The sequence below is a fragment of the Amblyomma americanum genome, chromosome 4 (assembly GCF_052857255.1).
Source record: "Amblyomma americanum isolate KBUSLIRL-KWMA chromosome 4, ASM5285725v1, whole genome shotgun sequence".
Classification (NCBI taxonomy): domain Eukaryota; kingdom Metazoa; phylum Arthropoda; class Arachnida; order Ixodida; family Ixodidae; genus Amblyomma; species Amblyomma americanum.
Genome location: NC_135500.1, coordinates 220,694,498 through 220,707,532, shown reverse-complemented (window position 1 = coordinate 220,707,532; position 13,035 = coordinate 220,694,498). Strand labels below are relative to the sequence as shown.

The window sequence follows — 13,035 nt, the reverse complement described above, 5'->3', positions numbered from 1 at the left end:
TTTTAAACCACTAAGAACAACACCGCACTAGCTTGCCACCATGTGCAATTGTGACACACCGTGCAGGCCCTCTGCTGCACAAACGACGCCTCCAGCCTTTTGTGCACCTCAAGAAGGTGTGACCACTCACCTGCAAAGTGTGCAGGCACTCCTCCCTCCTGGGGTCCCACACCTTGACCATGTAGTCATACGCCCCGCTGACCACAAGGCGACCGTTGTACTGAACACAGCGCACAGCTGCAACGTGACCCACTAGCACGTGCAAACACTCTCCACTTTCCAAGTCCCACACTCGCAGAGTAGCATCTCGAGAACCGCTCACCACCCTGTATGGACAGAAAAGCACAGTTGAAGAATCACCCAACCGTTTTAAATTAAAACAACATCTCTGCAGGCAACACTGCTCTCAAAACCAATTCAACACAACTTATCAATGATTCAGTTTCTGTATCGCCTTGGTAATGTATGTGCTAATAACAATACCCTGTTTCAGGACATTGCTCCACAAAGGTACTACTAATTCAGTTTACTTTAAAACTGCACATGCACAATGCATGCTTTTTAACTTTTATTTGTTAATAAAGTTCAGGTGTTTGGATAGTATTAATTTCTGACTGAGAGGAGAATACAAACAACAAAAAACAAACATGAAAACCGATAAAGTTTATTTTCCACTAAGCACATGGGTGAAAGGAACAGATATATTCGAATTTTTTCCATCATGAGCTGAACTTAGCATACACATGTAAGGCCTAACAGGCGTTAATTAAGGGGGGATGTTAGGCTAAAATCAACTTTTGAACTGCCGTGCCAATTTTGATAGAATTTCAAGGGGTGAGTTATCTTCTTGTCATTACATTATATTCTAAATTTCATCCCTCTAACACAAACAGAACAAAGTTATACCTGTCGGATTAAACAATAAGGTGCGTCAGTTTAGGAAAACGATCATTTCAAAAATAATGAAGATATACTAACTGTTAGCAATTAGACACCTTCTAGGTGGTTTATAGCACAAGATAAGGCTCGTCGTGTTTTTTTTTTGTTATTTCTACAAGAATCTCATCATTTTAACAACCAAGATAGTTTTTTTTTTTGTTGTCATATATCAAACATCAGAAATATTTGTGCTAGAAAAAAAATTAGCAATCTGATCACTACCTTATCTTGTTCCTGACAAAATTTGAGTATAGAAACCACACTGAACGGAACTTTTGGCAGAGCATTTTGGAAATGATAGTTTTCTTTCCCAAAAAGTGCAAACTGAGAAAAAACAAATTCAAAGATTTCAGAACATGCTATTTAACTTTACGGCCAAAAATAATTAATCGAAGTGCCCTGCTGCATAGGTACGGCCTCCCTCGTTCACACGACGCTTTTCTGTGACAACTGGTTCAAGCCATCTTTTTCTTCTAGCTTCAGAGCTGTCCAGAGCCTATGTCTGCTCTTTGATTGTCAAGCTTGCTGGACGTGCTTCTTCGTTCCATGCCGCGTGCACCATCACCGAATTCGATCACAGCCAAGGCAGTCTCCACTGTTCTGAAGGGTGCAAATTCAGTCTTCTGGCACATTTTCCATACCAGTGAATTGAATGATTGGTTTGCATTTTGCTTCTGCATTCTTGAACATCATGCAGGAAGGTCTGGCTTTTAATAGAGAAGCACAAGCACTTGGGCATTTCGCTGCCCACGTCTATGTTGCGAGCATCTTGCGATCACACCATCGATCATCCGATCATCACAATAAAAACTCGTCGAAGGAACAAGAAATATAAACAAATAAACAGCATCACACACAACTAAAACAATGTCTGGCTTAGCAAGGTTCCAAATGACGTGAAAAAAACGATGGAAGTTCACGTGCTCTGTTTCCGCCAATCCAAGCTCCTGATTCGGTTTGCCAGCCAACCCACAGTTGCCGCAGCCAAAAATATGCCTTTATTTTTTGTTTTTTTTTTGTGGTTAATTTAGATGCTTGCCCATTGTGCTAAAACTGCAACGCTCGGCAGAAGCACGCTAAAGCCACAACTACGGTGAACTAACATGCTACCACAACTCCCGTGCCTTTGACAGCCACAAAAGCCTGGTGCTGGTGATACTGGTGCCGATATGGATAGCGGGAGCTGAGGAAAAAGTAGACAATGATGACGAGGCGCGGCCTCGGGCGCCATCGTTGGCCTACACCCGGAAGCTCCTGTGAGGCGTAGCCTCCGTGATTGCGAACAGTTGCTTGCAGCCAGAGATGATTGCGGAGGCTATGGCACGTGAATTTCGAAGGCTATTTCTGCGTGGGTCGTGGAAAGTTTTGGTGCAGCCCTTACACGGATATATTATCTTTTTAATTATTTTCTTCAGGAAAACAGGGTGCAGCCCATACACAGATGCGGCCCTTACACGTGTTTGTACTACAACATACGTTGATAACCCCCACAAAACACAGTAGATTTTTAAGCTGCTTTTGCTCAATTTTTGCAAATAATAAAATATTTTTATCTGCTGCATCATTTGCAAATGTCTTAGATTTGGCCACAGGTATAACTTTTCCCAAGACTACATCAAAAAAATACCACCCAATGAGCATCCCTTGTAGGCTCAGCGAGCTCTACTCACTTGTTCCCATAGAGGTGCATGCAGCGCACAGTGGATGTGTGCCCATAGAGAGTGTGCAGGCACATCCCCGTGTCGGCATTCCAGACACGAAGCGTGCGATCCGTGGAGCCGCTCACCACCACGGAGCCAGCCATTTGCGAGGACCACACCCCACCCGTGTGACCGATGAGGGTGCGCAGGCAGCGCCCTGACGTTGCTGACCACACCTTGAGGGTGTTGTCATCCGAGCCACTGACAATGCGGTTGCCAGAGAACTGCAGGCAAGTGATCACATGGTCCTCGTGACCACGCAAAACCTGCAATGAGTAGATACGATAAAATAAAGGTGGACGATTTAGCATGGTTAGACCAAATGCCAATTACGTGCGCCAGCACTAGTTTTCACTTCTGTTTCAGTTACAGGCACAGTTTTCAAGGTCAAGCAGGCTTCAAGCATCGGCAAAATTGGTGAAAATTGGTGGTCATTTGGGGCCCCGGGAGGGGGGCGGGGGGGGGGATATAGTGAAGTGAAGCTGCGGTCCAATTTCGCCTTCCATAGATGACTGTACATCTTTTCCCGGTTATACTAGTAACATTTTTTTCCGGTTATAGTAAATATTTTTTTCCGATAAAATTGCTATAGTAAAGAGCATCTGGCTGTGGCAATGTACTTCTGGTGGAATGATGGCATCGTGGCACATGCAAAGTCAAGGATCGTGAGACAAAAAGATACTGATGCGCTCTTTGAGGCGGCTTCATCACCAAGCTAGGGAGTCGTGAGGAGAAACCAACGTTTAAGTTAAAGGGGCCCCAAAACACATAATCAGTGCATTGTTTTGCCTGTTGGTTGCATACAATGAGTTATAGCGATGCTATTAGCATCGGTTGTACCGCGTATACTCCGGTTTTTAATATCTTAATTAGCTCGCAAAAACAAATTCATGGCGCTGACGGTGTCACCATACAGTGGCGGTTTTTAGCAGTGAATATGACATCACTTGGCAGGAGCTTGATGATTGGACAAACAGTAATATACTGCAAATTGTGTTAATAAATAGGGATACGTTTTGTCAAGTTTTTGCATTTTATATTATCACAAAACCAACTGGTTTGCCTTAGATAAAAGCGCTGTGAAGCAAGTAAAACAAAAATACACCACCAGAGGCTTTGGACATTTTTTTGCCTCAAACGACTTTGCGCCTCTCTGTACACATCCTACGACCTAGCATGCAGCGCTTATGGCTACTCTCTACGTATCTGAGAACAGCTTTGCGGAACTGATCCAATCAAGCCATTGCACTCTACAAGCGTCCGTTTTGGTCCGAAGGAACGATGCAAAGAAAAAAGCCATTTGTTTCACATTTAGCAGTGCACATCATCAGCTTGCAGAGGATCACCGGGCGGCGGTGCCAGATGGCACCACGTTCCTGTCAACAGCTCGTGCGCCTTGCTCGCCGTGACCAATCACCCCAGTTCCTAGTGGCGGGCCATGGTACGCGCCAAGCAGTATCTAGTATTTAGCACAAGCTGTCACTCTATTGCAGTATCTCGTGCTCGAGTTCGGATCCATAAGTCAGGGAACGTCACTGATCAATGTTCCCTTCTGTGCTGTCGACGTGACGAAGCATCACTGGGTCAGCTGGGTGTTCACGTGGTTGTTGTAACCACGAAAACGGCGCTACCAGCTTTGGACAAGAACGAGTTACAATTGGCCAACCATGGTGTGCAAACTTCCGTGCCGTGCTCAGATAGGTTGTTTCGATTGGTCCTGTCCTGTGTCGTCGTTGGGAGAGTAAAATGGGAATGGGAAGCCCCGCGGAACTCGAGTTGAGGGCAGCATTTTGTTTGCTGGTATTTTGAAATTTCTTCATTGAATAACTCCCATTCCTATGCATCGATTCCTGCAATTCTTTTTGAGCCAACATCTGCGTGACATAAAGAATACATCTGAAGTATAGCAGGCATCCATTCAAGCAGTTTCGCAGCCCCTTTTAAGGGGAAATGCGAGTCTTGAAATAATAAAAAAATGCGAAAATTTCAATTTGAAAAAAAAAAAAAATGACATATTCAGGATCAAAAGCACTCTAAATTTCCTGTCTAAAAGGTTTTAAGGTTTAAATAAAACGTCCAACTGATGAAATATCTATATATTTCGTGTCTACGAATCCTGGAAATAGCAAATTCGGAGCGAAATGCGGCAGGACTTAACGCCCGTCGCTTCCCACGACCCCGTCCCAAAGGCTGCCATCTTGATTTTGTATGAAAGCTGGTCTCCTTCCTTACTACCTTGTATTACTCACTACTGTGAAATATTTTTGGAACGTCTGCATTCGCTGATTTTAAAGGCCTCTACAACGACCTCAGCGCACTTCAAATGCGATTTTCTCCAACATGACTAGCCTTATGAAGTTTATTTATGTTTTCATGGTGCAATTTCAATTAATCTTGTACCACTGAATTCAGAAAGAATTAAACTGTGAATAATAATGTCACTTCACAACTCTCTATATTAAGATGAGTGGACAAAATTAACATTTTTTATATAACAATGAACTTCAAAAATATAATTAGCACAACTCCAGATGGTAGGTATTTGCTATAGCCCCATTTCAACCGAAACCAAAAAATGTAGAAAGATGTCTTAACCCGCAAGAATTTAACTATTTAGGCTTCAGTTATTTTCCTATAATATGGTAACTAATAGATATACTGAAACTAATTATATTTTTTAAACAGGAAGAACATATGCACAACTTATTTCATTGATATCTTTAATAATAAAAAGTGTTCATTTAATGACCCACATCTCCCCTTAAAAACGGTGAAAAGGTGCAACAAATTTGATATTTCAAAAATGATTTATTAGTGTTCAATATACTCTAAATACCTACCTATTAAGTTTCAAGGTATCATTCGACCTCCAACTACTATAAAATCGATATATTTGATGCCTACGAAAACCCCAAATGGAAAGTTTTGGAGCAAAATGCGGCCAAACTTTGTGCCCGTCATTTCCTGCAATGGTGTCCTCGATGACTGCCTCTTAGTCTTGTTCGAAGCTGGCGCTCTTCGCTACGTCCTGGTGTTACTTGCTATTGTGAAATCCTTTTAGTGTGTCCACCATTCCGCCATTCTTGAGGCCTTACAACAACCTCCGAAAGGATGGCGAGTGCACTTCAACTGCGATTTTCTCATCTTTGCATTTTTTTTTGGCAACATGACTAGCCTTACGAAGTTTTCGTTATGATTTTATGGTGCAATTTCAATTAATCTTATACCGCTGAATTCAGAAAGAACTGAACTATGCAGCTATGCTATTCTTTATGCTGAGTCTAATATGTCAAGATTTGTGAACTATAATGTAACCTACTTATATTTCATAATTATTTTGCTTTGGCATAACTGAATGTTTTTATGTAATGATATATCTAAATAACAATATAAATAGCATAGCTCTGTATTGCAGGCCTTTGGCTACAGCTTCATTTCACTCGAAACCAAAATACATTTGAAGAAAGTGTCTTAATTACTTATAAGAAATTACCTAATTAGGCTTTAGTTATCTTCCACAACAATAGAACTAATTGAGGTATACTGAAACTAATTACATTGTAGCAACCTGCGTGGCCGACAGTGCCAAAATGCCGAAGAGGATGAAGGGTAGCCGGCATGCACTGGAGAACGTTCGAGATCATGGCCTCGGCCGGCCGCTGTCGCGGATGCTCCGCCGCTATCTCTTCTCGCCAGACCTCTAATAAGTGTGGCCGCGGGTCGCGTTCTGGGCGACCTCCACAACATTTATGAAAACAGGAAGAAGTATGTATGAAATAATACATATACATACATGATTTCATAATGATATTAATTTTCCATTTTAAGATCCGTAATCTCCCCTTAAGGCAAAGCTCGTGGGTTGCAGTTGACGTCGTAGCGAGAAATTTTGGTCTGGGGGGGGGGGGGGGGGGGGGGGGGGGGGGGGGGCTCATGTTGCAGTGCGGCCTCCTCATAGAATTTGTGGAAGGATCAAATGCAACAATAATAACTGCATTGCCATTGACAATGCCATTGTGTATTAGATAACGCTACGCACTGTCTAGAGAAGTGAAATAATGTATTTTTTTTTAATAAAAGAATGTATTCGTATGTCTTAAAAATCGTGGCAGACATGATTACAAAACAAAAAACTGAGCAGGGGACAAGACACAAGAGAGAAGCAAACAGGACGAACTCGTCCTGTTTGCTTCTCTTTTGTGTCTTGTCCCCTGCTCAATTTTATCTCTTGTAATCATGTCATACCAACTATACCTTTAGCGTTCACTCATGGCAGACATAACTGATACCAATGCTTCCATGTTTTGGAGTATATATTAAGTATAAGTAAAGAAAATTATCACACGAAGTCTAGAACTATATCGGTCCGGAACCAACAAAGCAGTGCATGCCGCTGATATGAAAAATGTAAAGGCCATGAAATTAGCAACTAGAGCGCCACCCTGGCTACGCCCCTGGTCACTTGCATGGAAAAAGTAAGTTGGCTATGCATGTAGACAGAAGAAGGCCCAGGTCGCTGACAAAGGAAAGCCAGCAAAAGAGCAATGAGGAGTACAAAAAGGAAGAAAAGGGCGTGTGTTCGTAGTCCACCGAAATTCGTAACAACCGGGTTCTAATCACCGAGATTCTACTGTATTGGATGCCCTGGAGAAGGCCAAGATTTGTCCGCAAGAGCAGCCTCCTGGAGCAGTACCACCACGAAACAGAAGAAAATAATACGATTGTCAGGATATATGAGACCTGGTAATGTCGAGTGTGGAAAATTAGAGCAAAGGCGTGTGATGTGTAGTAGGTAAGTGTGAGGCATTCAAAGCCGAAAATTTAGCACCAAAACAGCCAAGGCAGGCTCACAGTTCCTGATGGTCCCAAGCTATATTGGACTGATTAAAGTAAACTGTTTCTTCCTTTAGTGTGCGGACGCCGTAGCTAAGCTTTTACTGTCAAGCATAACATTTCTCGCAAGGCTAAGAGGCTGGCAAGCAAAAGCACAGAGTCGATCACACAGGAAATTAAGTTAAATCTTACTGCAGCTGCTTTCCTGGGGGTAAAGTGCTGGTGCCTGCGCAGTTCACGTGTATATTAGGCTGCTCTCCAGTGCAAGTATTATCAGTGAAAGTCAACGCCTACTTTAGAATTTCGCTTTAGTCCGCCCGGACGGCACTGCCTGAGCACTCTAGACAAGTGTGATCAACTCTGTACTGTGTTGATAAGACTTCCAGTGCTTCAGAACAAAACCTGAGAGGTTTGCAAAGACAGCACATGACATTAAGGAAAACAGAGCGATACATTGGCTGTTTTGTCCAAATGATTTAGTTTTTTATATGCCATTTTCATTTTTTTGCATGCTCAATATATCACATGACATACTAAGAGGTCAAGAAGTTTGCGCTCTGGAAATCGTTGAAAATGTGCTGTCTTCACCTGTCATTTGCTAACCCCATGAGAACATAAGAGGCGGGCATACAGTGAAAGTACCCGTTCACTACATAAACCCAAACATGGCCAAGACCCATCAGCTTATAGGCCTAAGCCCCGGCCCGACAAGAAATTGCTCTACCAGCCTGGCCTTACGGGTAACTTTTTGATGATGTCAGGATGGCGCGAAAATAACAAGGACAAAAGAGGCACACGAACACAACAGGACAGGCGCCAACTTGCAACTGGGGTTTAATCGCCCAAACCCTTACATTTTGTCCTTACATTTTGTTCTTTTGTCCTTGTTATTTTCGCGCCGTCCTGACATCATCAAAAAGCTATGCACCAACTAGTCCAAACCAAAGTACGTCTTACGGGTAAGCCCGTGCAGTGCTCTAATGCAGCCCCCAAATGCAGCCAAAAGCATTCAGTGTCATATGTGCACCTTTGGTTCACGTATTGGCTTGCAGCGCCAGTTCATTTCAACATAGTGATGTCGCATGAAAGCCAGCTTCCAAGGGATGGGACCAGCAGCACTGGGGAAGGCGGTGATGAACGACGAGGAGGTAGAAGAGGCCACCCGCCGACCCAGCACCTCCTGGACGTCCTCAAGGCCAGCCTCACGGCACTTCTCCCGCCACAACAGGTTGTCCTCAGCCAAGATGCGCCAGTAGTGGCATGTCTGAGCTGCACGCAGCAAGTCCCGGGGCTCCAAAATGACAGCACATACAGTGCAGCTGCAAAGCAAAGCAAGTGGAGCCAGTCAAGGTGTCTGATAGAACACCATCCAGTCGGTATGAATGCAGTTAAAGCAAATTCCTCCACATGTTCTTCATTTCCTGACCACTGCCCCCATTCAAACACGTGCATTTGAGAAAAAGTGTAACAAAGGTGTTGTGGCGGTTAACCTTGATAAAACAAACTCACTGCACCAACTATCTGCTAGCTTGTGCAGAGTTAAGAAATTTGGCAGAATCGCAATGAGCAACCCAGATGACACGACACGCTGAGACACCTTCGCTTTTGGAATGTCATACCATGTGGCACTACAACAGTTCACACTCAAGACCAGAGAAAAATAACAGGGCACAGCAAAAAAGACAAAGCACGAGCAGCGCTACACAGCAGCAGCGCACCCATCACTTCAAAACCTCCACCAAAGAATAAGCCAACACAAAAAATGACATCCAGCTAATGAATTCCGAATCTAACCCCCTCGCTGAACACTGCGAGCACGCCGACCACCGAATAGCCTCCGAGGACGTGAGCGTCTTGACCGTGTAGCCAAACCTGTCCAAGAGGCGACATGTGGAGTCATGGCACATGCGGCTCACAAAGGCGACGATGAATAGGACTCCAGGAACGCTCCCCTCCGCGTACATTAGTGGACTGTGCCACGTGCTAACAAAGGGAGAACGAAGGCAGCAACCCGCTGCTGCTGGCACTTTAGTCGCCCATGAAAAGGGACCGAGGTGGTCCCGAAACGTTGGGTAAAGTTAAAATATTGGTTGGCGCCAGTTTTCTCTCAACTATCTCCACAACCCAACCAGATGGACTTCCGTCGAAGATGTTTTCGTTCAAACAATTTGTCTCAGTCACCAAAATAAGCCTTTTCACTGTCAAGTTTGACCAGCAGTAACTTTCGTGCAAATCATCCCAGAATGCTCATTAATGTCCTACTGCACTCGTTCGCGATTCTAGATCATTTACACAGTTGAGCCCGCTTATAACAAACATGACCGTGGATATAACAAACGGACGCCGCGTGACGCTCATGTGCGTTACAAGCGGGCTCGACTGTACTGCACTTCCATGAATATCGCTTATCAGCCACGCAAGCAGCAGTTTGTAGATCACATGTTCATCACCTTATAAAAGGGCACTGCATCATTAAAGAACTGTTCTGTACCCTGGCATCCGACTGATATACAATACATAGTAAAACACCATTATTTGAAGACAAATGCGGACAGATGCATGGCCACTTACTGATGAACCAAAGACAAGCTTGCTGTGCTACTATGCTTTGACAGCTCAGTCAGGCCAGCTACATGTAGCCCAAGTTATTTTCCGCATATCCTCATGTGATCAAATTACTGCATATTTTCACACATTTAAATACATACAATTGTGATGGCACTAAAGGGCCATTTCATATGAACTACTTGTTTGAATTAACCGAGGCTGAATTGATATATGGCTACGCACTTGTACAATTTCAGCCACGGGTTTGCATACCTCTTTGGGTAGGAGAGAGATGAAGTCCCGCTGGAACTGTGGTTCAATGACATTCATCATGTGGCGCACTTGACCCGGCTCACAGCCTTCAATCAGCTGGTCCAGGGCATAGAGCCTCTCAGAATGGCTCCACGACTGCCAAGAGAAAAAGAAATTACCACAACACCATCAGCAGGCACACACAAAAATTGCTGCATACATGTTTGTTCTCTCTTTTTGTATCATGAGTGTCCAAGTAGGGGTGGAGTGCTAAGCCATCCGACTCGGTCACAATCCATGAGCACGCAGGCCACTCACTGCATGCTCCAATGCGAGACTGCTCACCATACATTTGAAATGCAGTGCCAGCGAACATAGAACAGCTCTCTCCTGTTGCCCCTGATGTGTCTGCTTCATGCAAGTGTTAGTGGCTGAGCACGATGGCCATATCGATTCACCATGGCACTGCTATTACTCACGACAGTTTCATTATTACAGAAATTCACTGGGACCACAAAAAATATTTTAACCGGGTTTTCAAACTAACCAACAACAGCAAAAAAAAACTGGGCTCATGCACTTTCATCACAGGAACCCTTACTGGATGGACTTCGAGATTACCGCATACTGCTGCGTAAATGTCGACACCTCAATGCATAACTTTAGCTGGCCAAAAAACTTGACTCGAAATACAGTCAAACCTCGATATAGCAAACCTCAATCTAACAAAATTTGCAAAGAAACAATTTTTCGTTCCCTAATTTTTGTCCCATTGAAAGCCAAGTATTTTTTCGCAATGCAATAAACTAACTGTATGCTGCACTTTCAATTTAACAAAAGAGTCACATAACGAATACACATTCCAGGAGCATCCTTGACAAAAAGATAAATAAGCAAATGTTGCTGCTCTTATTTTTTTTTTCAAAATAGTGTATGGTCTGCAACAAAAAATAAACAAAACTAGACTGCCTCAGCACCGTATAAAAAAACATTATGTCCACAGAAATGTATGCAACTGATTAGACAGCATAACAGTATCCAAACTGTAATGAGGTCATGCAAAACAAAATCCATAAAGTGAGAAGACTGGCAACAAAAACTAGCATGATGACTAGTAAAACCTCATTCATTCGGAGTTCAAGGGACCGGAAGAAATGCCCAGTATATCCGAAGGCCTAGGTTTATAAAATTCCTCTCGCCTCCCGGAAAAAAAAAAAAAAAAAATCCTGCCGAAAATGCGAAGATGTAGTAAGGCCTTATGAGGCAGCTCCATCGCGCTAACACCTGCAAGCCCGTGACGAGCTGCCCGTTTTGGAGTGCTGGAAGAACGACACAAATGGAATCAAGGGGCCGGGGATCACACACTGGCGTCGGAATGGCGAGACGGTTTCTAAAAAAAAATTCATCTGCGACGCGCCAGTCGGCATCCAAAAGCAGCGCGAAGCTGGGATTGGACTACCGGCGAATGCACGGGCCAAGAGTTGCAGTTGCCGCGGGACAGCGGCGAAGCTCACAAACCGAAACTACGCGGCAAGGCTATTTTCTGGCCTTGCGACCGGGGCCTTCCGATCTTTGTCATGCCTGCCGTTGCACACACTAAAGAGGTGCGCGGATTACAATGCACCATGCAATAGGCGAGATTTTTACAGGATTGCTTGGCCTATTATGACAACTCGACACGCCCCTTCAGAAGGCTCCAGCGAAATTCTACAATTAGGTTTTCCCGCATCACATAGTTTACAAAACTGGATGGCGGAGGTCATGCTCTGAGAGTTATGAAGGCGACAGGAAGCATTCTACAGATTTGGGCATTAAATATGTAACGTATTATGGAAGGATTAAAAAAAAAGCACAATTTCACGTTGCGATTGTTCGTAGTGGGCCGTCGGCCACCTTGTTCGCAGCACGTGTGATATATGGGAAAGCCCACTTGCGAAATTTCACACGAGGTCAAGCTTAGCGGCGTCGGAATGCGATTGGTCCGCGTGATGACGGAGAAGGAAGGGAATGGGACCTCTGTATTGTTTTCCGGGAATTTTTAACTCGATCATCGGCTAATTTGCCCATATATTGTGGTTTTGCCATGGTCGAATTTATGAAAGTCTGAGCAGTATACGATCGCTGGCTAGTATTCCTGAATTTTCAAATATTCGGAAATTCTCAGAATTTCACGAATACAAATATGAATCGAATATCAACACATTCAATTCATATTCGAAATTTCGAATATTCGCACACCCATAGTTGCTACGCTTGGTCTCATTGGATATTAGCTGTGGCTTGCTGTATGGCAGTTCTAGTTCTTTTGCTGTTTTTTCATCAGTTGCAAAACACATGCAGCGCACTTAGATCTTCGTGTCCTGCGAGTGGCAGCTACAGGTTTCTCAGCTAGGTCTGGCTAAAGGTTAGCTGCAGTTAGAGCTCATTGCACCACGGGGTTTCTAATACAGTTAAACCTCGATGTAACGAACTTCAGTGTAACGAAATCCTCGATGTAACGAAGTATTTCAGTTTCTATAACTTCGCTTCCATAGAACACAATGTATTTTCAACCTCTGTATAACAAAGTAGTTCTGGCGCACTTTCAACGTAACGAAATTTTGTTGCTGGCTCGAGATGAACCAAAATAATTTAATAAAGGTATACTGCGAAGTTTAGTGGTTGAAAAGTGTGCGCGCACTAACCTGCGCCCCTAAAAACGGCCGCGGCGCAGCTGTACATGGCTGGCAATCGCGATGATGATGACAAGGTGCCGTTTGGCGCG

At 43.9% G+C, this 13,035-nt stretch overlaps 1 protein-coding gene across 1 annotated transcript in view; it reads right to left on the bottom strand.

Annotated features, from left to right (window-relative positions):
* The window catches only part of LOC144129419 (F-box/WD repeat-containing protein 7-like), a 42,083-nt gene that overhangs the window by 6,565 nt on the left and 22,483 nt on the right, over nt 1–13,035 (bottom strand). Inside the window, exons 6-9 of the mRNA XM_077663560.1 lie at nt 10,263–10,427; nt 8,500–8,763; nt 2,610–2,905; nt 131–326 (exon numbers count right to left, since the gene is read on the bottom strand). Of these exons, the coding sequence (XP_077519686.1) occupies nt 131–326; nt 2,610–2,905; nt 8,500–8,763; nt 10,263–10,427 (921 nt within the window). The remainder of the gene's footprint in view (nt 1–130; nt 327–2,609; nt 2,906–8,499; nt 8,764–10,262; nt 10,428–13,035) is intronic.